The 24690-nt window shown below is 34.2% G+C and overlaps 3 protein-coding genes, 1 long non-coding RNA gene and 1 pseudogene across 6 annotated transcripts; 3 read left to right on the plus strand and 2 right to left on the minus strand.

Moving 5' to 3' along the window:
- Positions 1 to 4371: 4371 nt before the first annotated feature.
- On the plus strand, positions 4372 to 8026 carry LOC126966477 (DNA polymerase delta catalytic subunit). 2 transcript variants are annotated; one of them, XM_050810550.1, is made up of 2 exons: positions 4372 to 4601; positions 4696 to 8026. In XM_050810550.1, exon 2 carries the CDS (start codon positions 4720 to 4722, stop codon positions 7972 to 7974), a length of 3255 nt encoding a protein of 1084 aa, XP_050666507.1. In that variant the 5' UTR covers positions 4372 to 4601; positions 4696 to 4719; the 3' UTR covers positions 7975 to 8026. The 2 variants fall into 2 exon arrangements, with proteins under 2 accessions (XP_050666507.1, XP_050666509.1); XM_050810552.1 differs by having other exon boundaries at positions 4372 to 4544; positions 4634 to 8026.
- Positions 8027 to 8698: 672 nt separating this feature from the next.
- On the minus strand, positions 8699 to 15733 carry LOC126966547 (pleckstrin homology domain-containing family A member 3-like). Its single transcript, XM_050810681.1, has 5 exons — positions 15527 to 15733; positions 15328 to 15444; positions 14255 to 14404; positions 11171 to 11295; positions 8699 to 9050 (listed from the first exon to the last, which is right to left on the minus strand). The coding sequence occupies exons 1-5, from the start codon at positions 15564 to 15566 to the stop codon at positions 8811 to 8813; spliced, it is 672 nt and encodes a 223-aa protein (XP_050666638.1). The 5' UTR covers positions 15567 to 15733; the 3' UTR covers positions 8699 to 8810.
- A 32-nt stretch (positions 15734 to 15765) lies between these two features.
- Positions 15766 to 17731, plus strand: LOC126966561 (uncharacterized). Its single transcript, XR_007729750.1, has 5 exons — positions 15766 to 16402; positions 16508 to 16708; positions 16796 to 16870; positions 16953 to 17024; positions 17453 to 17731. It is a non-coding gene; the product is annotated as an uncharacterized LOC126966561 (long non-coding RNA).
- Positions 17732 to 17904: 173 nt separating this feature from the next.
- On the minus strand, positions 17905 to 19273 carry LOC126966523 (putative nuclease HARBI1; annotated as a pseudogene).
- Positions 19274 to 19600: 327 nt separating this feature from the next.
- Positions 19601 to 24091, plus strand: LOC126966557 (transmembrane protein 17-like). Of its 2 annotated transcripts, XR_007729745.1 has the most exons (4): positions 19601 to 19860; positions 20512 to 20662; positions 22052 to 22162; positions 23827 to 24091. XR_007729745.1 is itself a non-coding variant. In XM_050810693.1 (3 exons), exons 1-3 carry the CDS (start codon positions 20561 to 20563, stop codon positions 24058 to 24060), a joined length of 447 nt encoding a protein of 148 aa, XP_050666650.1. In that variant the 5' UTR covers positions 20262 to 20560; the 3' UTR covers positions 24061 to 24091. The 2 variants fall into 2 exon arrangements, 1 of the variants encoding a protein (XP_050666650.1); XM_050810693.1 differs by lacking the exon at positions 19601 to 19860 and having other exon boundaries at positions 20262 to 20662.
- The last annotated feature ends 599 nt before the right edge of the window (positions 24092 to 24690 follow it).

The following is a 24690-nucleotide window of genomic DNA, read 5'->3' on the forward strand; positions in this document are numbered from 1 at the left end:
ATAAAGAAACAAAATTAATGAACATAACTAATACCTACAAATACTACAATTGTATCTTAATCCGAAAATTATTATCAAAAGAAATACATTCAAACATAACCTTAACAATAAAAAATAAATATCCCCAATACAACGATTAAGAAGTGCCAACAATATAATCTTATGCCAACCCAGAACTAATTATTATGGTAAACGAAATATATCTTTTGAAAGTTTTGAACTGTATAATAAGCTTCCTAAAAATATTAAAGAGTGCAACAGTATGCACATTTTTAAAAAACCCCAAAAGGCCCATTTTAGCAATAAAACTGAAACATAAATAGAAATATCTTGAAATTAATTGTCAACCCGTTGAATAGAAATAATATTTTCTGTTGTCACATCTAGTAACTCGTTATCGATAGTGAGTTGTGACTCAACCGTGGCTCGCGTCGACTGTTGACGTCGACCGGCCCGGGTCGGTATGATTTTGATGCGATGGTGTTTTAAAACTACCCACTCACCGGCTCAATCCTATATATATTTACCTGTCTATCGTCTTGCTTTTTCGTTTCATCGAGTTTCAAATCACATCGATTCTATAGAAGTTTAACTTCAATAATAGTAAGCCACCTTTAACGATAAATAAGCTGCTGCTGCTAATTATTTCACAATGCGTGCGAAAATGCAACGCTGGAAAAGCTAACGTTGTTCTGGATAAAAGTGGTTGACAAGGGCAAAAAAATTCAATGAAGATTGGGAGCGAGATTTTCGATTTGACAATTTGTCTGATCAAGAGCCAATAATAAATATGCAGAATTGCTTGAATGAGTCTGAATCTGACTACGATGACAGTGACATGGGTTGTGCACCACCTTATTAAATTATTACGTGTAATAAAAACCTTTGACTCACATATTTCTTGTTTTATTTTACCTAGTATTTTATGTCGAAAAACTGACATAATTAAATATATAATAATAAGAATATAGAACATTCGATGGTCGATTTCATTTCAACATTGTTCGATATAATTGGTTTATTCCACCTCTGCAAATCGCTGCTCTGGAAGAATAGTGTATTATTACAAAATACTACAATTTCGAGATTATTACTAATCGATATTAAACAGTGGATAAAAAATAAGTGGAAGAATTTTGTCACTATTCTTAATAATACTGTTTAAACAGGTTTTACAACTTAATATTCTATTTTAGAAAAGAGCGGTACTTGTTGCAATTATTTGCTTACTAAAAACTAAGCAAATAATTGCGTATTCTTCTACAACTTAATAATCAACTTATTTTTAGAGTTCACCTAAGTAAAATGAAATGATAAATATTAAAACTACATAAAAGTTAATCAAATTGTTACGAATATATTATAATGTAGTTACAATTATTATTATTTTTGGAATCGTCGTTGTGTGTGATTTGGTATTTTATTTATAGGGTTACTGTGGTTAGGAAAACTATTCGCTATATAATGGCAGTTTATGTTTTCGCCGCACATCACCTTGATTTTTATAAATTCCATATCTTATAAATTATAATTTGTGTAAAAAGTGTGTCAATATTATTATTATTATTATAAATATTTAATAAATGGCCATACTCACAATAAGAGACACACAATAATGAGAGTAATAGCGTTTACTTGATAATGGAAAGGAAAATCCAAAAAAAGCCATAGATCTGGATCAATATGTACACCAGATAAAAACCACACCCAGATAGTAATAAATGCTAAGAAAACTTGTAATCCCTATATATCGTAAAGTTAGCAAGAACTATTGGGCACAATTTTTCAAAATGCTCTGATAAAGAAGTCGCGAAATTAACACATAAAAAATATTAAAATAGGCTTACACCCTAAATTACACCTTCTACAAAACATCCATGATCACGAGAATTTCAATAAATATTGTAGATAAGGTAAGAAGACCAAAAATTAGCTAAGTGATATTACAGTGACAAAAGCTTATACAAGAAAAAGAAAAAAGGACTGCTTGGAATCTTGAAAAAAACACTATTCCTGAATGTCTCTCACTATTCTAGGAAATCTTTAGAATGTAATTTACTGTTATTAAATTTATTTTTGATACATTATGTTTTCTGATTCCAAGCACGGACAAGTAAAAAAATAAGGACTCCCGGTCACCTTACATAAAAATGAGGCACCATAAAAAGCCGGTAAACGTGTAAATGCATAGCCCCACGCATACATTTACACGAATACAAGCCGATCGGCCGCCATTATGAGATTTGCCATCGTTTGTGACAGATCAGTTTGCGTCGCAATAAAATATTATATAAATGCCGTTGTACGTTGGGAAAAAGTGTAAAAACAATAATATAAAAGTATTTGTGGGTATATGATTATCTAAGGGAGAAAACATTGTGTAACTGGTTTACCCCGTAACCTCACACACACTAGCATAAAGGTGCTTCACTTGCTAATATCGCGGCGCGGAGACCTCCTTTTTTTACTAGGCCGTGATTCCAATAATGTGAACCTTATAACGTTTTAAGTTTAACGTTCTGTTTTTGTTTAAGAGTCAATCAGGTTAGCTAAAGTATTATATAATATTAGTAGGTACTTCAAGAATCAGACAGAAGGTAAGAGAATATCAATGAGGTGTAATTTTTTTTATTACTTTTTGGAAAAGTATAGTGGTACAATGTAAGCTTCTATATAAAAATGGTATCCTAATTTTATTGATTATTCTCAACTTTTGAAGGTATATTTTTAAATCAAAAGACTTAATATGACATTGTATATCACAGTTCTAGGTCTAGTTACATAACTTCTGTTTAAAAGTGGCCGAATTCGCCTTATGACTTTATATTAATACGTGTATTGTCTTAATCCAACAAGTGACATTGTTTTATAGAAAATGTTAATATTAATGCGGAGATATTGCAAAAAACATCCTTAATGATAAAAAAGATTTATTGCTTTATATGTATCATTACGAAATTGAGTCAGTATACGTCATAAAATTACTAAAGGCGTTTTGAAGTGTGTCGTTCTTTCATATTTTTATAAGTATTATTTCACGGAAGTGATTAAATCCTAACACGTGTTTCTTAAGTAACTAAAATGATATTTTTTTTGTTTATAATTAATTTTCATCCATAAAAGTACAATAGGTAAAAAGTTATAACAATTTGAAATAACAGAAAACTTCAATCTGCTCCCTTGAAAATAATAGCATTTTTGAGTTGAAACAGTATTCTTCCAAGGCAGCGCAATGTCAATCTTTTATGTCCCGCGTACCTATATCGACAATGACAAAGACCTGCGATTTTACATACAATTGACAGTAAGCACTTCAGTTTTTCTATTTGACAATTGACATGGGAACTAAGAATATCAGACTTTGTGGGGTATCAACTAGTAACAAGAAATTGCAACTTCTGTAATTCCAACGAACCCCAAAGTCTTCACCACATTTTCTTCGAATGCCGTAGTTTCATACTTGATAGGATTGTACTAATTGATCATCTACTAAGCATATATAAATCATCAGATAATATCCCGCGCTCTCTTCCGCAACTTTTATCAAATAGAGATTGCTTCCCGGCAATCTACGAATTTATTCATTCCACTGTGAAAGATTTGTAAAAAGTGTAACATATTTATTGAATTGTCCGAGGCTTCTGCCTCTAGAGTGTAAATTTAATAGTTATGGTTCAGTCTATTCAATATTGATACTTGATATTGTAATTTAATTTGTATATATTTTAGCACTTCTACTTAGGTAAATTTTATTAATTATATAATATATTATATCTATAGGTAAATGTATTACCTACATTACGTATGAAGTATACAGTAGTTTAATATATTTTATTATTTTAGTATTATTGTAATTATTTTGATATATAAAGAGGTAGACAATAGTTTAGTTTTAGGCACTACGTAGTATAGCTAAATAGTTATTAATAGCATATAATAGTATCGTAACAATTTAGTAAACAATAAATTGTTATTTTTAAGTTATATTCATATCTCGTATATTTTATATCGACATTCGACATGACATTGACTTGAAACATTACAGTGAAAGTCAGAAACAGAAGAGAAACTCGTTTGAGTTATGTATTAAACACTGAAATGACATTAAATTGTTTGAGACCCGGGACGGGAAAATATAACTAGAGACTTGGCTTCAGCCTGATAAACTGATATACTTCTGAATTTCAAAACAAGAGACTTGGCTACGGCCTTAAAAAAAATATGATCGGACTTGACATAATATTGCGAAGAAACTGATATACCTCTGTATTTCAAAACAAGAGACTTGGCTACGGCCTTTAAAAAAATATGATCGGACTTGACATAATATTGCGAAGAAATAATTATAAGAGAAAAAGAAACAACGACGAAGAAATGTCTGCATGGGCTTGAACACTTTGGTTGTCCTAATATTGGACGAAAAAAAAAAAAAAAAAGGAACTAAGAAGTTCGAGCGGGAAAATACCTTACAGCAGTTACATCTGTTTATTTTTGCTTTATCAGATTTTGTTAATTGAGCAGTGTAGAAACACATACCGAATACAGTGATTTCAATTTACAAATATATAAAATCTAAAGCTACTTAAATCATAATGTAACAAGTAAGACTAATTCATTACTCTTTTGTTTTTAGTGTAAACACAACTAAATTACTTGTATTCTGGTTTCTGTTAAGAAAAAGTTTAAATATTTTAGAAGAAACTAAAGTACACCACAGCTATGGATAAAAAGAAACCTTTCAAAGGCCCACCACCAAAAAGGTTTAAATCAAATGACGACGATGAAGATGACATCGCGTGTACTTTCGAAGAACAATTGGCAGGTATGGAATGTGACTTCGACAGCCCAGAAGTCTTTGGAGATGGACCTGAAAATCAGGTCACCAATATGAAATGGTCTCGTCCAAGTCCTCCTGAAATAAATCCGAAAACTGACAGTTTAGTTTTTCAACAGTTCGATATTGATCACTATAACGGACAACCATTGCAAGGTATGCCTGGCTCTCAATTAGCTCCTGTACCTATAATGAGAATGTATGGTATCACCATGTCAGGGCATTCAGTTTGCTGTCATCTGCATGGATTCACTCCATATTTTTATGTTACTGTACCACCTAATAATTTTAATGAATCAAGTTGTAATAATCTTAAAACCAATCTAAATCGTGCAATACTTGAGGATCTCCGTTCTAATAAAGACAATATAAGAGAAACAGTCTTAGAAGTGAAATTACTCAAAGCTAAATCTATAATGTATTATAAAGGTGATGATGAATTACTTTTTGCTAAGGTGTCAGTAGCATTGCCAAAACTAATAGCAGCTGCAAAGAGACTTATAGATAGGCAACCCACTTCATTTGGGTTAATGGATCCCTTATTTTATGAAACTAATATTGATTTTGATATTCGATTCATGGTGGATACTGGAGTTGTTGGTTGCAGTTGGATTGAGTTACCTGCTCATAAATGGACTATGAGGAGTCAAGATAGTAAATTGAAACCCGAGTCCAGATGTCAAATAGAAGTTGATGTTGCATGGAATGCTTTTATTGCTTATCAACCAGAAGGTGAATGGTCTAAGGTGGCACCAATAAGAATTTTAAGTTTTGATATTGAATGTGCAGGGAGAAAAGGAATATTCCCAGAACCCAATAAAGATCCAGTTATACAAATTGCATCAATGGTTATAAGGCAAGGAGAAAGTGAGCCATATTTAAGGAATGTGTTCACTTTGAATACATGTGCACCAATAGTTGGCTCTCAAGTCTATAGTTTTAAATCAGAATCAGAAATGTTGTCTAAATGGTCAGACTTTTTTCGAGAATTAGATCCCGACATTATAACTGGATATAACATTAACAACTTTGATTGGCCCTATCTTATCAATAGAGCTAAACATCTGAAAGTAGATAAATTTGAATTTCTTGGTCGAATAAAAAATGTCAGATCAGTTATTAAAGATACAGTACTACAATCTAAACAAATGGGGCGGAGAGAAAATAAAAGTATAAATTTTGAAGGTAGAGTTCCATTTGACTTGCTCCTTATTCTTGTTAGAGATTATAAACTAAGGTCTTATACTCTTAATGCTGTAAGCTATCACTTTCTACAAGAACAAAAAGAAGATGTTCATCATAGTATAATATCGGACTTGCAAAATGAAAATGAACAAACTAGGAGAAGATTAGCTATGTATTGCCTTAAAGATGCCTATTTACCAATAAAACTATTGAACAAATTAATGTGTATCATAAATCATATGGAAATGGCCAGAGTAACTGGTGTTCCACTTCTTTGTCTATTAACAAGGGGTCAGCAAATTAAAGTTGTTAGTCAGTTGCTGCGTAAAGCAAAAGAAGCGGGCTATTTAATGCCAGCTTATCATGGTCAGGGTTCAGATGACCAATTTGAAGGTGCAACAGTGATAGAACCCAAAAAAGGATATTATGCTGATCCTATATCTACCCTTGACTTTGCTTCTTTATATCCAAGTATAATGATGGCTCACAACCTTTGTTACACAACATTAGTGCCCCCTCATTTACAGAAAGAATTAAATTTGGATTCAGGTGATGTAACTATAACTCCTTCAAAAAATATGTTTGTTAAATCTAATATTAGAAAAGGTCTGTTACCTGAAATCTTGGAATCTCTTCTTAATGCCAGGAAAAAGGCCAAAGCTGATTTAAAACAAGAAAAAGATCCGTTTAAAAGGTCAGTTCTTGATGGAAGGCAATTGGCTTTAAAAATAAGTGCTAATTCTGTGTATGGGTTCACTGGGGCACAAGTAGGAAAACTGCCATGTCTTGAAATTTCTGGTAGTGTTACTGCATATGGCAGAACTATGATTGAATTTACTAAAACAGAAGTGGAAAAGAAGTATACTAAGGAAAATGGATATAAAGAAGATGCAACAGTCATTTATGGTGATACTGACTCAGTCATGGTCAAGTTTGGAGTCAAAACATTGGAGGAAAGTATGGCACTGGGTAGAGAAGCTGCTGAATTTGTCACAGCAAAATTTGTAAGCCCAATTAAACTAGAATTTGAAAAGGTATACTATCCATATCTTCTCATCAACAAGAAAAGGTATGCAGGGTTATATTTCACTAAACCTGAAACATATGATAAAATGGATTGCAAAGGTATTGAAACTGTGAGAAGGGATAACTGTCCTCTTGTATCCAACATGATGAGTACTTGCCTTCAAAAATTACTCATTGATAGGGATCCAGACGGTGCTGTAGCCTATGCAAAGCAAATTATTGCAGATTTACTTTGTAATCGTACTGATATATCACAGCTAGTTATCACAAAAGAACTTACAAAAAATGACTATGCAAACAAACAAGCACATGTGGAGTTAGCTAATAAAATGAAAAAACGTGATGTTGGCACAGCTCCCAAGCTTGGAGATAGAGTACCCTATGTTATATGTTCTGCTACGAAAAATACGCCAGCATATATGAAAGCAGAAGACCCAATTTATGTTCTTGAAAACAGCATCCCTATAGATTTTAATTATTATTTGGAAAATCAATTATCTAAGCCCCTACTGAGGATTTTTGAACCAATATTAGGAGACAAGGCAGAGTCTGTATTACTTAAAGGAGAGCATACAAGAACTAAAGCTATGGTTACATCAAAAGTGGGTGCATTGGCCGCCTTTACAAAAAAGAAAGAGAAATGTATAGGTTGTAAGGCTGTAATGCCTAATGATACAAAGAAAGCTCTTTGTAACCATTGTCTGGAAAAAGAAGGTCAATTGTATATCACAGAAGTTTTTAAACTGCGACAACTACAAGATAAATTTTCACGCTTGTGGACAGAATGCCAACGGTGTCAAGGTAGCTTACATGAAGAGGTACTTTGTACAAATAGAGACTGTACCATATTTTATATGCGAAAAAAAGTTGGAATGGAATTGGACACACAAGAAAAAACTGTTTTGAGATTTGGTGAGCCACAGTGGTAATATGTACATACATGTAATTGTCAAGTAAGATTAAATAAAATATTTGTTTACAGTAATTTGTTTTATTGACTGAATTCAACATTATAAGTAGAAAAAGAAACAAGCAAATACAATTATACATAGTGGTTTCATTAACATTTATAAATATCTACTTTATTAAAGTTAATACTAGGTATGTAACTTTTTTTGGGCAATAATATACATAATTTTTAAGATGTAGCATATACAAAATGTATATGAAATATACAAATGTGTTTATATTGCATCTTACCATGTTTAAAATACACTTGAACGTATTTTAAAACAAATATTTATATTTTTTTAACAATATGTCAAAGTAAGTTCTTGTGCCATTAAAATTTTATATTTATCTCAATGCAAAAAATGTGTTGGTAGCTGAACTCTGAACTTTTTTTAGAAAATTATAGCATATCATTTGAAAAATATAAATTTTATTAAGTACCTAAATAATTTTAACTACTGCAAAGTAGGATTAATTAATTTAAAAATATATATATGTATGTGTGTATAACATAAATGAACAAGGATTTAACCAATAATAAGGTAGTTAGTTTTAGTTATAATAATAAATAAACTTCTATTTTAAACCAATTATCACAGCAAGAAATACAAACAATATTTAAAAATGAAAGATTCCAATTTTTTTATGGAATGTGCAAAAGGCTAAACTAGGCTACTAAATAACCTATAACAAACACCTACATATAAAATAAGAGCCTCAACAATTTAATTTATTTTTGTTCAAACAAAATTTACATTAACAATGATTAATAATTACTATGAACATATTCTAGAATGGACTTGCATTTTTTAATTTAACTTTCTTCTTGAGACATATATCTATTTAAGCTTGGTTTATTTTTGATAGATATTTGAGGTTTTACAATCAAGTTATTTTTCGCTATGGATACCCCAGCTACAGTATTCAATGGTATGTCTGAACTTGAAGGAACACCAACTTGGCTGCAATTGCCTGTTAATTTCACGATATCTTCTACAGTTCGTATGAATGTATCACAAGTTGCTTTAAGCATAGTTGATGCATCTTCTATTTTCTGTAACAAAAAAATATAAGAATTAATACCCATTTTTTGTTAAGACTCATTTTAAGATTGCAGTTACTTATAAAACATTTTTGGATGGAACTGGACTAAGACAGGAATGCTTGTACATTACATAGACTACCTGAGAATAAAAAAAAAGTGTGTGCGTGTAATCGTTACGCGCGATTAAAGTAAAACTTAATAATTGAAGGTAAGAATAACGCATATGAATATTAATTCTAGAATGTTGCTGTCAATGTCAGAAAAAACAACATGGCGTGTAACCGAAAATCGTGACGACATTGCTATATAATTTCTCTGATACGTCGATAAAGAAGTTTCACTTCAAAAAGTTGGATCATCATGGTTCAGTACAAATAAGCAAGTTAGATCGGATTCAAACTCGCAAGGAAAACCAGCGTAAACTGTGATTGTCTAACCACCAAACCAATAAATATGATATAATTTACACAGAAGGGTATGATGAACTCCTTTTTCATATCCCCACTGTCGAGGGCAAACATGGCAGACGGCACCTCAATACGCATAACGAATATTTTATAACATCAGGAAGCGGGAATATAAATTTAAATATTCCTTCACTTGAGATGGCCTGAGTTGTTATTCTAGACAGAGACGCGTACTTCCTTACCGAGCGACACAACGTTAAATGGGCAAGAAATTTATTTCTATGTCTGGATCTTGAGCGTCAGTGGCGCAAAGGCTAGTGCCGTTGCCTCTCATCCGGGAGGCACTGGTTGGATGCGTGCCGGACACATAAAATGTGTTCAATTTTCTGAATTCATATATAAGTAGGTACGGTTACTTGAGGCTTTTACGGTGGGGCTTAAACGAAAACATCGCGAAGAAACCTATAAACACCTGGGCTTTTCCACGTTAAATTGCCGTAATTGCATGGGTCTTCTGTTCATGAGGAAACTACAACATAATAAGCTCGTATACATTTTAAGGCCCTAGAATTATTTTGGTATGGTAGGAACAGATTTTAAAAGTATTTATTTGAGAGTGTACCTATAATTTTTTTAATGTTATTATTGAATTATAATTTTATGTAAGTATTATATTATGCCAATTTATTGGCGAATTTTGCTGTGCGACTAACTACCAATTTCAAGAACAATGTAACCACAATTCATGCAAATAAATAAATTTAAAGTTTGAGGTGTTCAGAATGAGGTGAAATGCCTGCAGTTCAGTTTAACCTGACTAGTTTGTGCGAAAAAACGCGATTCCTCATATCCGTACTCTTCAAACAACTCAATACCACACCTCATAATAGTTTATTTCTCTATGCTTCTTGGCTTGTCTGGTATTCTATAGTTTCACGCTATGTATCTAAAATTACCATCCTTACATGTAGTAGGTACATCTAAGATGTTAAGGATTTTTCTTAGAAAAAAAGTAAATAAAAAGCATAAAAAAACTGAATGTAAACAGAAACCAAAATGTGAGATGCATTTTCATTAAACCCCCAGTTTATACAACATTGGTCTAGCTACTTTCAAAAATAATGAACAAAGTTTAATAGTATTCTTCAAATCCTTTTGCCATACATTATTTTGGATCAGTTACCATGAGTTGACCTGCATGCTTACTTGTCATCACGTATTCGCTTCGGCCAACTAAATATTTTGGCAAAAGAAAATAGATTTCTTCCAAGAATGTGAAGCCATTGAAATAAAAAACATACAAATTTCAATACAGAAGATATGCTTAAATTAGGTATCTTACACATGGGATCCAATAATTTCCAAATTAAAACCCAAAACTACACATACCAAAAAAGAAGAGAACATTGTCAGTAAATTTTGTCAAAAACCAGCCATTTACAGCAAATACCACCTTCGAGGCAATAAATGGCTTTAGACTTCACAATGATAACTACTATCTAGATTACTGTCAAGCATACTCTTGATTTAATTTTTTTATAATTTACGTATTTAACGTCGGGTTACATAAATTACTTATCTTACGCAAATCATGTATGTAAAAAATACAGTTACAAATACACGCGTTTCACAATTTACACTCCTTTAATAAGTATTTTATTTAATTGTTATCACACTATAAAAAAATACGCTTAGAATAAGTAGTGTATATAGAGTACATACTTCAACATCTGGCCCATTCTCTTGACTAGCAGCACTTTTGACGGCATGAACTTGCTGCATCAATAGGTCACAATAGAGATACAACTCTGACTTCTTGTCAATCAATGAGTCTTCAACTCCTATCACTGCAAAAGAAAAACATATTTGATGAAAAAGCTGTTAACTCAAAGTTTTTTTTGACATGACATTATCAATGAGCAGTCCAAAAGGCCCAACGCTGGACCAGCACTGGTTTTCAAGCCAGCCTACATGCTGAGCTGGGACCACTTTTTGTTTCTGTTTATTTTTAAGACATCTTTTGTAAAATGTATGTTACAAATAAACATTTATTCTTTTCTTTCTTTCAGTTGGTAAATTATTTATCATCAATTGTAAAATTTTGAGAAATGGTTATAATGATAAGAACATTTTTAGACCCAGCTGGATGAAAGCCACATGAGTCATAGTAAGTGAATGTCTTACAAAAATACCTTCAAGAATGTTAATTTTCAATAAGTCTCGTAGTATTCTGTTTTGAATAAAAATATTTGAATTTGTGACCTTGTGTTGTATGTGCATATTTTGAGTTGATGGGATCATAGGGTAGGCAGTAGTAGGTAGGCATATTGCAAGAGCCACACTCTAAATTAAACTTTTATTTACTTTAATAAAAAAAACAACAATTGCTAGTAATCTGAACTTTGACATTATTTTTCTTTGATTCAAAATGTTATGATAAAAATAATGAAATCTCTTCATTGCTAATTGATCTTACAAAATTCTCAGTATTTAAAATTACATAAAATTATCAAACAAATTATTGGTCAACAAAAATTCATTCTCTGAAAACTACATCATTAGCCGGAAGACGTCCACTGCTGAACAAAGGCCTCCCCCAAAGATTTCCACGACGATCGGTCCTGCGTTGCCCTCATCCAAAGTATACCGGCGATCTTGAACAGATCGTCGGTACACCTTGTGGGGGCCTACCAACACTACGTCTTCAGGTACGTGGCCGCCATTCGAGGAATTTACTGCGCCAACAGCCATCTGTCCGTCGAACTATGTGCCCTGCCCACTGCCACTTCAATTTCGCAACTGATTTGGACTACGTCGGTAACTTTGGTTCTCCTACGGATCTCCTTATTTCTGATTCGATCTCGCAGGGAAACTCCGAGCATAGCCCTCTCCATTGCCCTCTGAGCTTTCTCATAAGGCCCATAGTTAGCCACCACGTCTGCGTACCGTAAGTCATCACTGGCAACACAAACTGGTTGAAAACCTTCGTCTTCAGACACTGTGGTATTTGGGACGAGAAGATTTTACGGAGTTTCCCGAACGCTGTCCATCCGAGTTGGATTTGACGAGTGACTTCTTTCGCGAAATTGGACCTGCCTAACTGGATTATATGTCCGAGGTAGACGTACTGGTCGACAATTTCGAGAGAACAGTTCCCAATTGTTATGGGAGTATGTGCGACATGGACATTTGATATGATCTTCGTCTTGTCCATGTTCATTTTGAGACCTACTCCTTGCGAAGCTGTATTGAGGCCATCGAGCATATGGCTTGAGTCTTCCATAGTCTCTGACATGATTACGATCACGAAGGTGAGTGATGTATTCGCCGTTGATGTTGATGCTCAGTCCGTTCCAGTCCAGAAGCTTAAAGACATCTTCCAACGCAGCGGTGAACAGCTTGGGCGATATGACATCGCCTTGTCTGACTCCCCGCTGCAGTCGAAAAGGCTTCGACCTCTAAACGCTTCGATATATCGGTAATCAATGTGGCACCTCTGGAGAGACTGAAGCAACGCCCAGGTCTCGATCGAATCAAAGGCTTTCTCGTAGTCCACGAACGCCAAGCATAGTGGCTGGTTATATTCCTCTGTCTTCTGTATAGCCTGCCGCAGCGTATGTATGTGGTCTATGGTGCTAAACCCTTTTCGGAATCCGGCTTGTTCGGGAGGCTGGAAGTCGTCAAGCCTGTGCACGAGACGATTCGTGATAACCCTAGAAAACAGCTTATATACAAGGCTCAGAAGTGATATGGGCCTATAGTTCTTCAAAAGCATTTTATCGCACTTTTTGAAGAACAGCACCACTATACTTCTGTGCCATGCTTGCGGCGTTTTGCACTCGAGGATTACGAAATTGAATAGTTTCTGGAGGGTACTTAAGTACAAGGATACCACCAGCTCTCAGAAGCTCAGCTGTAATTCCATCATCACCCGGCGCCGTCGTTTTTAAGCTGTTTTAGGTCCATACTAATCTCGTACAGGCTGACGTCTGGGATATCTTCGGTATAGTGTTGGGTTGATTTGGTTCTCGGGTCTTCAGCCTTGTTGGTAGCAGGTGCCCGTGCGGTCGTGTATAACTGTCTATAGAACTTCGCAACTTCCCTCACAATTTGCACAATTTTCCCCTCGGGTTTGCCATTACCGGTCTTCAGCTTCGTCGGTTGGCTTTGCCCGATAGACAAATCTCGTGCGAATACTTTCGAGCCTTTGTTACGCTCTATGGCCGCCTACACACAATCTGTATTGTGGCGGCGTATATCGCGAGTCAATGACTTGGAGATCTGTCTATTTAGCTGCCTATATTGGAAAGCATCGTCTGGGGACTGAAGGGTCATATAGCGTCTTACATCCATCAATTTGAGGGTATAGTCTGAGATTTTTCCGGTTCTTTTTGAACGGCTGGCCTTGAAGAACTTAGACCCAGCCGTTTGAACAGCTGCCACGAACCTGTTATTATACTTGTCCATGTCTATGCAGTCACAGAGGCATTAGAAGTGGCTTTGTAATTTGAGTTGAACGTTTTGGGGTTTTGGATGGGTGCAGGTTGGAGTGTAAGACTTCACCAGTCAAGACCGCTCCAGTTTTGGATTGATATTCAATGTGCCTCTTACCGTGCGGTGATCACTCCCAGTTTTCACTGAGTTGATCATGGAGACATCATTGAATATATGACTTTTTGTCGACATAACTCTCTCGGTCTCTGAATTAATTTGCAACAAATTATGGGTCCTAGAGGCATATGCTTATAAGTTATAACCTTAACAAATAATATTTTTTCCACACTTTTGTGTATCAAAATAAATTACCTTTCGAGTCAACAATTGATTCCAGACATGCTTTTGCACTGCCAAGTGCAACTAACCACTTTTGTCTGTCTTGAGATGATGGAGCTCTCAAATACATATGCTGTTGCCCAGGAATTACTAAATCCATTCTTGTATTATCTAAATTGCTTACTGAAATACATAAAATATAATGTTAGTAAAAACCCATTATGTATATGTATAATAAAAATAATGCAGTACTTTAGATTGCAAGTACTTATTTAAGTGTTAGGTCAAAAAGGATTTAAATTTCAAGAAATGGGTTGTGGCTTAATGCCTACCAAGCATAGCTACATAATTTAAAATCACAAGCATGAGACTTTAACCTTAAAGATTTCCTTTATGAAGCAAATGACTTTTATTTTGTTTGAAAATCTAACCACTTTCCAAAAATATAAGAAGCTTGTTCAATGAAGGTAGAGTAAGATCAGACATTTCAGAGTAAAGCCAGAACAAAAAGTTACTGCCACTTTCTATATTTGAGCCAGAGCATTATTTAATATTTTGTATTATTATTTATAAAAAGCCTACATCAGAATGTAGGCTTATACATAATAGTTTGGGAGAGATAAATTAAATTCGCAGGCTTTGCAAACTATGTTGGTCTTTTAGTTTGTTAGTTCCTTTTTGAATCTTAGAGAGACCTTTCACCCAAATGCTCTATGCCCTATGAAGTACACTGAACATCCCCAGATGCCGACTATTATAGTTTGCGAACATAATCAGAATACTCACAAATATGAGCAGAATATATTTGTATATCAAGGCTGCATGAGATAATAATAAACAATTTAGTAATGTAGTTTTCGAAGTTCATGACTGATGACCTACAAATTAGGTAAAGCATCCATAGCACAAATTACTAATATGTATTAGTATAGGAATGGATTCTTATAGATGAGAATGAGACATGAAAAAAGTATGCATACATTTGTATGTCCTTGATATCATATTAACACAGGTAACAGAAAACTTTCACTATGAAGCCTTGTAATGTTTTTGTCATTTACTATCTGGTCTCTTGAGAGTATTTTACAATTGAAATTCTTACTAACCATTTATTTGGCATACTGAAACTTTCACTGAACCTTTGCATCCTTGAATGACTTCATCTTGTGATTTATAGTAAGATAATATGCCATTTTCCAACACAAACCATCTTGTCTGCCATCCTAGAAAGTTAAAGGAATAATAAAACTCACAGAATAATTAAAAATATGTCATCACTCTAAACAAAGTATAAAATAATTTTACCGTTCCAATAATTTGTCCATTTCCATAATACACCTTCCATTAATGAAATTGAAAGTTATCACCACAATCAAAAAATGTTTTGTATTTCATAATTCATAATAGAAAATTATAAGAGCGTAGTAACATTCGTAACATAAATCAGCATTCGTCATTCGCCAGTAACATATTATTTGCTTGTGATTTGTGATATTGTGAGTTGTGACATATGGTGAAATGGTGACTGTTTGACTTTTGACTTTGACACCCATATTCTAAGTCGTTACCTCGAAAGTCCCTCGACTCGAACTCAGTCGAGGAGGCCTCAAGGAATGACTTGAAAGGAACTCAAGTTTGGTATTCATAGTTGTCAGTTTGAGGAATTCATGAGGTTCCTCGAATGAGTGTGAGTCGAGGTAAAACTCATGAATTACGTCATCGTTTGGAGGAATGCTAACCTTATTATTGACGATTTTTTATCTGTGGCTTTCAACTTCTTGTGTCAAGTGATTAGTGAAGTGTCAAATGAAAGCGAACACATAAATAAACAAATATTAACGCAGCGTAATTCGAATTCCTTAAATGCACTTGAAAACAAAACCCATGTTTTGCGCAAAAAATACTGTGATATTTGTGAAGTGGGTGGCTTGGAGAAGAAAATATTTTGTTCGCTTCGCAGTATACAAGTGAATTCAATCGTGTGTTGTTCTTATTGAGCAATTATTTAAAATGACTGCAACTGGAAGACAGCTTTTCAATGAAGCCGAAAAGATTTGTCTGCAGGAGTTAGTGATAAAATACAAATTAAATTCAATAGCTACTATGGGGAGCGCAGTGGCTAAAAAAAATCCCTGGCTTAGCCTAACAGAGGAGTACAATGCCATAGAAACGAATTCAAAAGTAAGTACTTACTGTAGTTGAAAATATATTTTATTCTATTATATTCACTTAAGGCAAACTTTACGAAACATTTGAGCAATTATTTCTTTATCACTTTATTTTTAGAGGACTGAAGCTCAACTTAAAAAATGTTGGGACCAGGCGTAAAAATATGTTGGCCTTAGAGAAAAGGGAAAGGATGAGGACCGGTGGTGGTTCCTCTAATGCTTACATACCTAGTACATGTACTGGAGGATGCTCTCGCTGAACAGACAGATGTGGAGTTGGCAGATGTAATCGACAGTGATAACATACCTTGTAGTGCAGGTAAATAACATTAAAGTACTTCTGGTACTTACTGCTTTAAGTTTATTGCCATTTGTGATTTTTTATGACTGTTTTTCTGTTTGGCAGTAATCCAAATTGATAATGTGATGTTGTTAGACATGTCATCTCAAGTACCAGCAGTTGAACATGTGTCAGAAAGAGGTAAAATAACCAACCTTTTTAAAATTATAAAAAATAATATTATGTTTATTGTTAAGTATTAATGTTATACGTAATTTTACAGAAAACATTATAAACACTCCTCCACATTTGACAGAGTCCCGGTTGACTGATTATAGTGCAGCTCCATCACAAGGTAGTTATAAAAATATTTTGTCAAAGTTTAAAATGAATGTACATTCAATTAAATAAAAAAAATGTTATACCTGAACACATTATAATAGGCAAAATAGTTGCCATAATCAACCACTTAATTAATGTCTGACTGTTCATCACTGGTGTCTTTTCTTATTATTTGAAGATAGGGGATATAGAGCCTCAACTCGCCATGCTGATTAAATACTGGTTGATGGGCTTAGATAACTTATTGCAACTCTTTACATTTATTATCAGTTGTTAGTGGTAGTGACTGGGTCGACAGTTTAACTTGTTCTCTATTGATGGTATGGTTAGAGAGACGGAGACCACAGGCCTATTGTTATTATTTAAAAAAAAATCAATAAATGTCTGAAATTGTTGTTTTACATTTACAATATAGATCTTATTATATGATTTACATTTCAGAGTCAAGAAATATACGGACCAGAGTGATTCAAGAAGAATTTCATATCCGTCAACAAACATATGGAAAATCTCAGAAAAGGGAAGAGGAGATTTTTCTCAAAGCCAAAACTGAGAGAGAAGCTGCAGAGGAACTTCTCCTCTGCAATAGAGCCAAAAGAGAAGAGGCTGAATTAAGTTTAAGAATATTTAAAAATAAAAATTTTGAAAATTAATTTAGTATTAGGTTGTATGTATATGTTTATTTCAATTCTATTGTGTAATAAAAAACTTTATTGCTTAGTATTCATTCATTTATAAATCATTAAAAATTTAGTTGTGAGCAGTATTTAACAAACTTATTAATAGAACAATAATAGTAAAGATTAATATTTAAATTTTCCTTAAAGTAACATTTAAAAAAATAAAGTAACATATAAAAAATGTATATATAAAAACATAATAAGATGTAGGTGTTAACTAAAATGTCTTGCTATAAATGCAGCCCTTATAACACTACCTCACACTACCAGTGTGAGGTACTGGAACTACAGCAAGATTGGTTAAGGGTTCAATCATTTCTTGATTGGTCTCAATACTAATATTATGTAGCACAGCACATGCCACTATAATATTACATGTATTTGACAGATTATTTTGCAGTTTTCTATTCAAACATGCAAATTTTCTTTTCCATACACCATTAAACCTTTCTATAATATTTCTAGTACTGATATGGGCCCTATTATATTTGAATTCAGGTTGTGATTGTGGATTATGGACTGGTGTATACATGTATGGTGACTGTGCATAACCACTATCACCAATCAGTAAACCTGCAATTTCCCCTTCTTCAAATCTCATATAACACCTGCTATTATTAAATATTCTAGAGTCATGGACAGATCCAGGCCAGCGTACTACGATATCATATATTTCCATCCGAGGGCCACATACTATTTGCACATTAATTGAAAACCAACTTTTACGATTGCGAAATACTTCGCCGTTTTGTCGGTTTGGATTTTTTATTGGAATATGGGTACAATCAATGCATCCAATAACCCCAGGAAATCCAGCAACACGATGAAATTGAATGTTCACATTAGCTCGCTCAGGGACGTCAGGAAATTTAATGAAGCGCCTTATTTTTAAAGCTAAAGCTTTCGATACATTGGCCACAATCTTTGAAACGACTGATTGACTTATTTGGTGGAAGTCGCCGCAAACAATCTGTAAAAATACCGATTAAAGTAAAAATGTATACATACAAAGCTTTGTATTGCAATTTTATGAATGTAGACAAGTTATAAGAATACTTACTTGAAAGTTTCCAGTTGCGTAAAATCGTAAGGCTGCTGCCTTGCTAAAATGCTATTTGGATCACGGGTGGAATCGGCAATCCACGATTGCTGTCTCCAGTATTTTGGAAGAGCAGGGGTAACAAAAAGCTTGCCACAATATTTTTGGTGAAGCGGAATCTTATTCGAAATTCATTTTCATCATAAATTTCCATCGGATTTTCTGCATCTCGTAAATATCGTCGCGATAAGTAGTCGTAAGGACTATCGTACATATATTCAATAAAACTTTCGAAAGACATTATAAAAAATTAATGAAATAATGTCTTTTGTAGCTAACAATTACTTATAAACTTCCTCAAGGTAGATGGCGATCAACCTTACATTTGACAGTTGGTTCCTCGACTCAAACTCACCTCGAGTGAGGAAGGTGTTTGAGGTAAGGACAAAAATTACAACTGTGAATATGAAAACCCCTCAGTGAGGTTGAGTCGAGTCGAGGAAATCATGAGTTTACGACTTAGAATATGGGTGTGAGTGTGTGGACTTTTGCGTTGGCTTATTTTGTCAGTGCGAGATGATCTGTCTGATTCTTTTCATTCTATTTACCAAAGAGGATGTAAATACTACGTATTATAAGGCGCGACTGCTGAAAAAATTTAAAATAATTTAATATGAAACGTGCAGTGATTTGACATAAGTTTGAAATAGTGGTAATTACAGAATGGCGATGGCGACGAAGTATAATCCGACTAAGTTTCAAAGCAAACAGTTGCCTAACACGTAGTGGGTTTCGGCTATCTCCATTTTTTACAAGATTATAGCCGTCATATGTCAATTATATTGTTTTTCCATTTTAGCTGGACCTAAGTGACTTCAATTGACTTGTTTTTAATTATGAACAAAATTTTTTGTATGTGTATGTGCATGATGTGTTCGCCTGTATTTGCAAGAACACGATTTTTGGACTTTGTGTTATAATTTTATGAATTGACATATTGTGTATTTTGTGGACCTTTTCTGGTGGTGTTGGTGGACCTTGAATATATTATAAATACTAAAATAAATCCATTAATGACGGCACGTTTCATACCATCGAGTGAATCGATTTTTTCCTAGAGAGTTTCGCTAGTAAGTTTTGTACCTACCTACCTACTCGTCATTCCTCAATTGACAGGTGACACTGTGAGCGCTCGGCAGTTAGCTTCCAAACTAACAATAAATAGCTAATTCATTTATACATCACACTTATGGTTATGTTTGACAAAGTGGCTGTGCAGGGCTAACAGTTTCATGCGAAACGGGTGGCTATGGAATGGCATACATAGTGTAGGTACATACATATACCTATAGTGATGCGGGCAAATTTATCGTCTTTTGAAGAATCCCTAAATGAGCTGAAGAGCTAGATAATACAGCCACAGGCTATCAGTTGAAATTTCACAGTTCTTCTGTAGAGGAGGAGGAAAAACGATCGTACGGGTCACCATATGAGCGATCAGCGCTGCCTACATTCACCTGCAACACCAGAGGAATGACAGGAACGTTGCCATCGCTATAGAAAAGTGTATGCGCTTTTATTCTGTCATGTTATCAACAAAAGTTTTCATGTTGTCATGGAAACAATGTTACAACTAATCAAAGTAACCAATTAACACGCAATGGCAACAAAAGGGCAACGGTAATTTATAATTATTATGATTTAATTTAATGAAAAAGCTATATTTTTAATGCTTTTTGTTAAAAAATCGTTTGCTCTGAATAACCTTAGCTCTACAATAGTTTTTAGTGGGAGATACGAAAGAGAACTGGGAGAGTAAGAGATCTTACAATGAATTGTAATTTGATGATTCGATTGCAGAAAATTATTTACCTTAACAGCTATGTGTATATTATTTGGATTTTTGTTATACCATTTTTCTTATATGCAAAGGTGAGTTAACCTTTATATATAGAGTATAATTATTATTTTAAGAAAAATGTTGAATAATATGATTGTCACATGAAAGGAGAAGTAACAAAAAGGTAGGTGCTAGGTCCTAACTCCTAGTAACTAGGAGTTACAAATTAAGTGGAGGAGTACAAAATTAAGGTGCAAGGCCAGGGCTATATGATTGATGCATTAACACCTCCCTATCAAAATGTCTTATTTTTTTGCTGAGTGGATTAAATCATGATGGGGTTCACACCACACCTTATCGTGATAAAAAATAACACCCTTTTCATTTATCAATCCTATCTGCCTATCACAACATCTTGCCATACAAACAGCATCAACTTAACCCGGCAAGTTAACCCGGGTTTCGACCCAGTCTGTGAAGCCTGACCGACATTTGATAAACGACCTTTTCCGGACGATCTTGTCGTACGTTATCCACTTTTCATTACCAGTTATAAATCCCTTCAAAAACGTTTCAATTTCATTACGTCTCAATAAATAATTGCAAATGGCAAAAAACGGAACCCTTATAGATTCGTTATGTCATTTCCAAAACTATACAGTTGAAACTTGGTACGTATTCTGTGAACCGCATTAAAATTTTCACACAAAAATAGGGTTCCCCAAACTCAAAATTTTTTTTCATCAAACTCATACGTGTGGATAGATCTATCGATAGGTCTTAAAAATTATATTGAGGTGTCGAATATAATTTTTTCCAAACTGTAGTTTGCGCGAGAGACACTTTAAAAGCGGTAAAATGTCCCCCCCCCCCTCTATAACTTCTAAAATACGAGAATGATAAAACTAAAAAAAATATATGATGCACATTACCATGCAAACTTCCACCAAAAATTGGTTTGAACGAGATCTAGTAAGTAGTTGTTTTTTAAATACGTATAAATGATGAGAGCTCATTTGCACTTTGGTTTTGTGCAAAGATTTTTAAGCTTTTTGCCTTTTCCATTTAAATAGTTTAATATCATTTTCTTTTCTATATAACTTATATTATGTTACTTGCTGCTAGAATATCTAAATTCAGTAATTTATCCTTAGAATGTTTAATTTTAATATTCTAATATTCAAACAGTAGTCGGACAAAGTCACACCCTAACTCCACAACGGTTGAATTTTCTACAATATAGTATAGTGGTTAAATATCATGCACCTAAAATTTTCTTGTGAAATACTCTGTCTGTTAGTGAAAATCGTATTATCATAAGTATTAAATCATTTTAGTAGTCTTTGAGTTATCGAGTTTATGGTGAACAAATGGACTGGCAGACGCGGAGGGGGACTTTGTTTTAAATGTAATGATGTAATGAAGTAATAATCAATAAAGTTCTAATGATATAATATATTATATATCTTACCTCATTTCAGCGCAACAGGTTTGATCAATTGAACTACTTGTCAGCTACATTGTATATTATGTTCATTATCATTGAACTCTTACGACTTTACCTTGGGCAATGCGGTAACCTTTCTTGTAAAGTAAGTTAATATTGTACATTAACTTTAATTACCTATAACTTATTTCGTATATTCTGTAGGAATAAGTGACTAGCAGATGGCCCGTCTTATGTCAAACGGCATCATCTGCCCGTAATTCTAATGCATCGCGACTCTTCTTTTCTTATACATCTATATATTATAATATAGCGTGGAACTTGAGCGGTTTCTTGGCATAGGATTCTGACTAGATTTATATGTCCGCAGCAGCGCGTTTTCTGCTGCCATTTGGTAGTACCTGATGTGCAAGCATTAGGTACATTTTGTACGACGTTTTGAACGTTGTAATGCGTCATAGCTACTGAAATTGCTGGGCTAATGAGACTCAACAGTGCGCAAAAGTCGCAGGGTGCCAGGTCAGAACTGTATGGCAGATGACTCATTATCTGGACACCTGTCATAGTCAAATATTCAACAGTCAGTTTTGCGGAGTGCGCTGAAGCATTGTCGCGGTGAAGGAGGATCCTGCTTCGAGGACGCTGCTGTTGAATTTTTTCCAAGATAACAGGCAAACAGCGATTGACATACCAGTCTGCAGTAACTGTCCTTCCATCTTCTAGTACAACTGTCGCGAAATGACCATTCCGACCAAAGAATCATCTTTTTTCCTTGATTTCTTCCTTTCTTTACCTTAGTTGGCCGATCCTCGAAAGGAAACACCCACTGAGCTGATTGTCTTTTGGTTTCGGGTTCGTAGTATATATCCAGCTTTCATCTCCTGTGACGATTTCAAATACAGCATCATGGTGTTCCTGGTCGTCGGTTAAAGTATAGGGAATCCATCTGGTACAAGGCTTCCTGACGCCTAAATGTTCGTGTAATATTTTTTTAACTTGAGTCATACCAATGCCTAGGCTTGCTCATATCTGCTGATAGATCACTCTCTTATCTTCCTCTGTCATGCGTCGCACAGCACACTAATGGTATCTTCAGTAGTCGCTGTTAAAGGACGTCCCTCACGCGGATCATCATTGAGATTGCTACGTCGACGCTTAAACTCGTTAAACCAATAAATAGTGGCACGAGATAGGGTTTCATTAAGAAGTGCGTATCGCAGCCTATCATAGCTTTGTTGTTGAGTAAGCCCACAACGAAAGTCATAATAAATCATTGACCGAAAATTTTCTCGCGTCAGGTTCATATTCACGTGTATCAAGTTTTAGATTTGCCACCAATTCACAAAAACAAATGACAAATGCAATATACTACATTAGGTTACCAGAGTTCTAAAATTGAAATTCAAAAAAAGTTTTCATTAGCAATGTTTCTAACTGGCCAACTTTTTAAGTGTTACCCACGTAGAGTAAATGTGGTGCGAAAACGTTCCATAGTTATTCGAATAATTGCTCTGATGGGCGATTATGTTGACCGTAAATGGACGTAGCGATACGTAGGTATTTCGAACAGAACCATGACTCAAAATAAATTTGCACAATTTGGAAGCATTGTTCAGGCATCTGTCGATTAACGTTGAAATGCCAAAACAAACTTAACATAAATCACTTGACAGCTGAAGAAATGGCCGTCAGTTAAAAAAGTTTTGCCAACTTAAACTTTTATAAGAACCTCTATAAAAAAACCCTGGCGTTATTTAAAATGACTTACCTACAGATGTAAGTAATAACTAAATGTTTTTTTTATTCCAGATAGCCGAATTATCAAGTTTCTTGATGTTAAGCATATTCACACAGATGCCGCTAATTACGTATTTTTTATTTAATCCATACTTAGCAAATACTCCTTTAGAAGTTACACTTCATGCTTCAATGTGGACAGCAGTATTGCTCGAAATAATATTTAGTATTCAGTCTCTAAAACAAGCCTCAAACATAGCAAAGAACATATATTTGTCACAATCTGAAGGCAGCCAGCGATATTGAAAAAAGTGTTTTAATAAAGTTTTGAATACACCGTGATATTTTAATTCTACTTCTTTATGACATGATACTTCTATATTATATTCTATTATATATTATAGTCCATAGAGTTAGAATATATTACACGACCTGATAGCCAAATAATGCGTGACCAACTTTGATTTGACATTGTGTGCGTTAGTTAGTATTAAGTATAATATACAAAATACGAAGGAAATAATGCCAAGAGTGTCCGACTGTTTACGACTTGTCAATTCAAATGTGTTACAGTCATAAAAGATTCGCTTTTATTTTCTATATTGCTGTATCTCCATTAGAGATATTCTGTCTCATACGAATTCTCCGTGCTAGTGCCTGATCCATCGTGTCGCAGAGCGAGATACTCCGAACACGGGAGGACGAGATTTAAGACTCGGTCGAAAGTTTATGGGACTTTAAAATTACCCCTTTATAATATTCATCAGCACTCAACTTCACTCCTCGTGTTGCTCTCCCTGTCTGGCCCAATTTGGTAAGAACTTAAGATATTGGTCCTAATGAAATAACTTCTCTTATAAAGTTGAATTGACACATATTTGTGGTCAATCGATTTCAAATCAAATAAGCATAGACAGAATATAAATGAACAAACCA

The sequence above is a fragment of the Leptidea sinapis genome, chromosome 10 (genome assembly GCF_905404315.1).
Source record: "Leptidea sinapis chromosome 10, ilLepSina1.1, whole genome shotgun sequence".
In the NCBI taxonomy this organism is placed as follows: Eukaryota; Metazoa; Arthropoda; class Insecta; order Lepidoptera; family Pieridae; genus Leptidea; species Leptidea sinapis.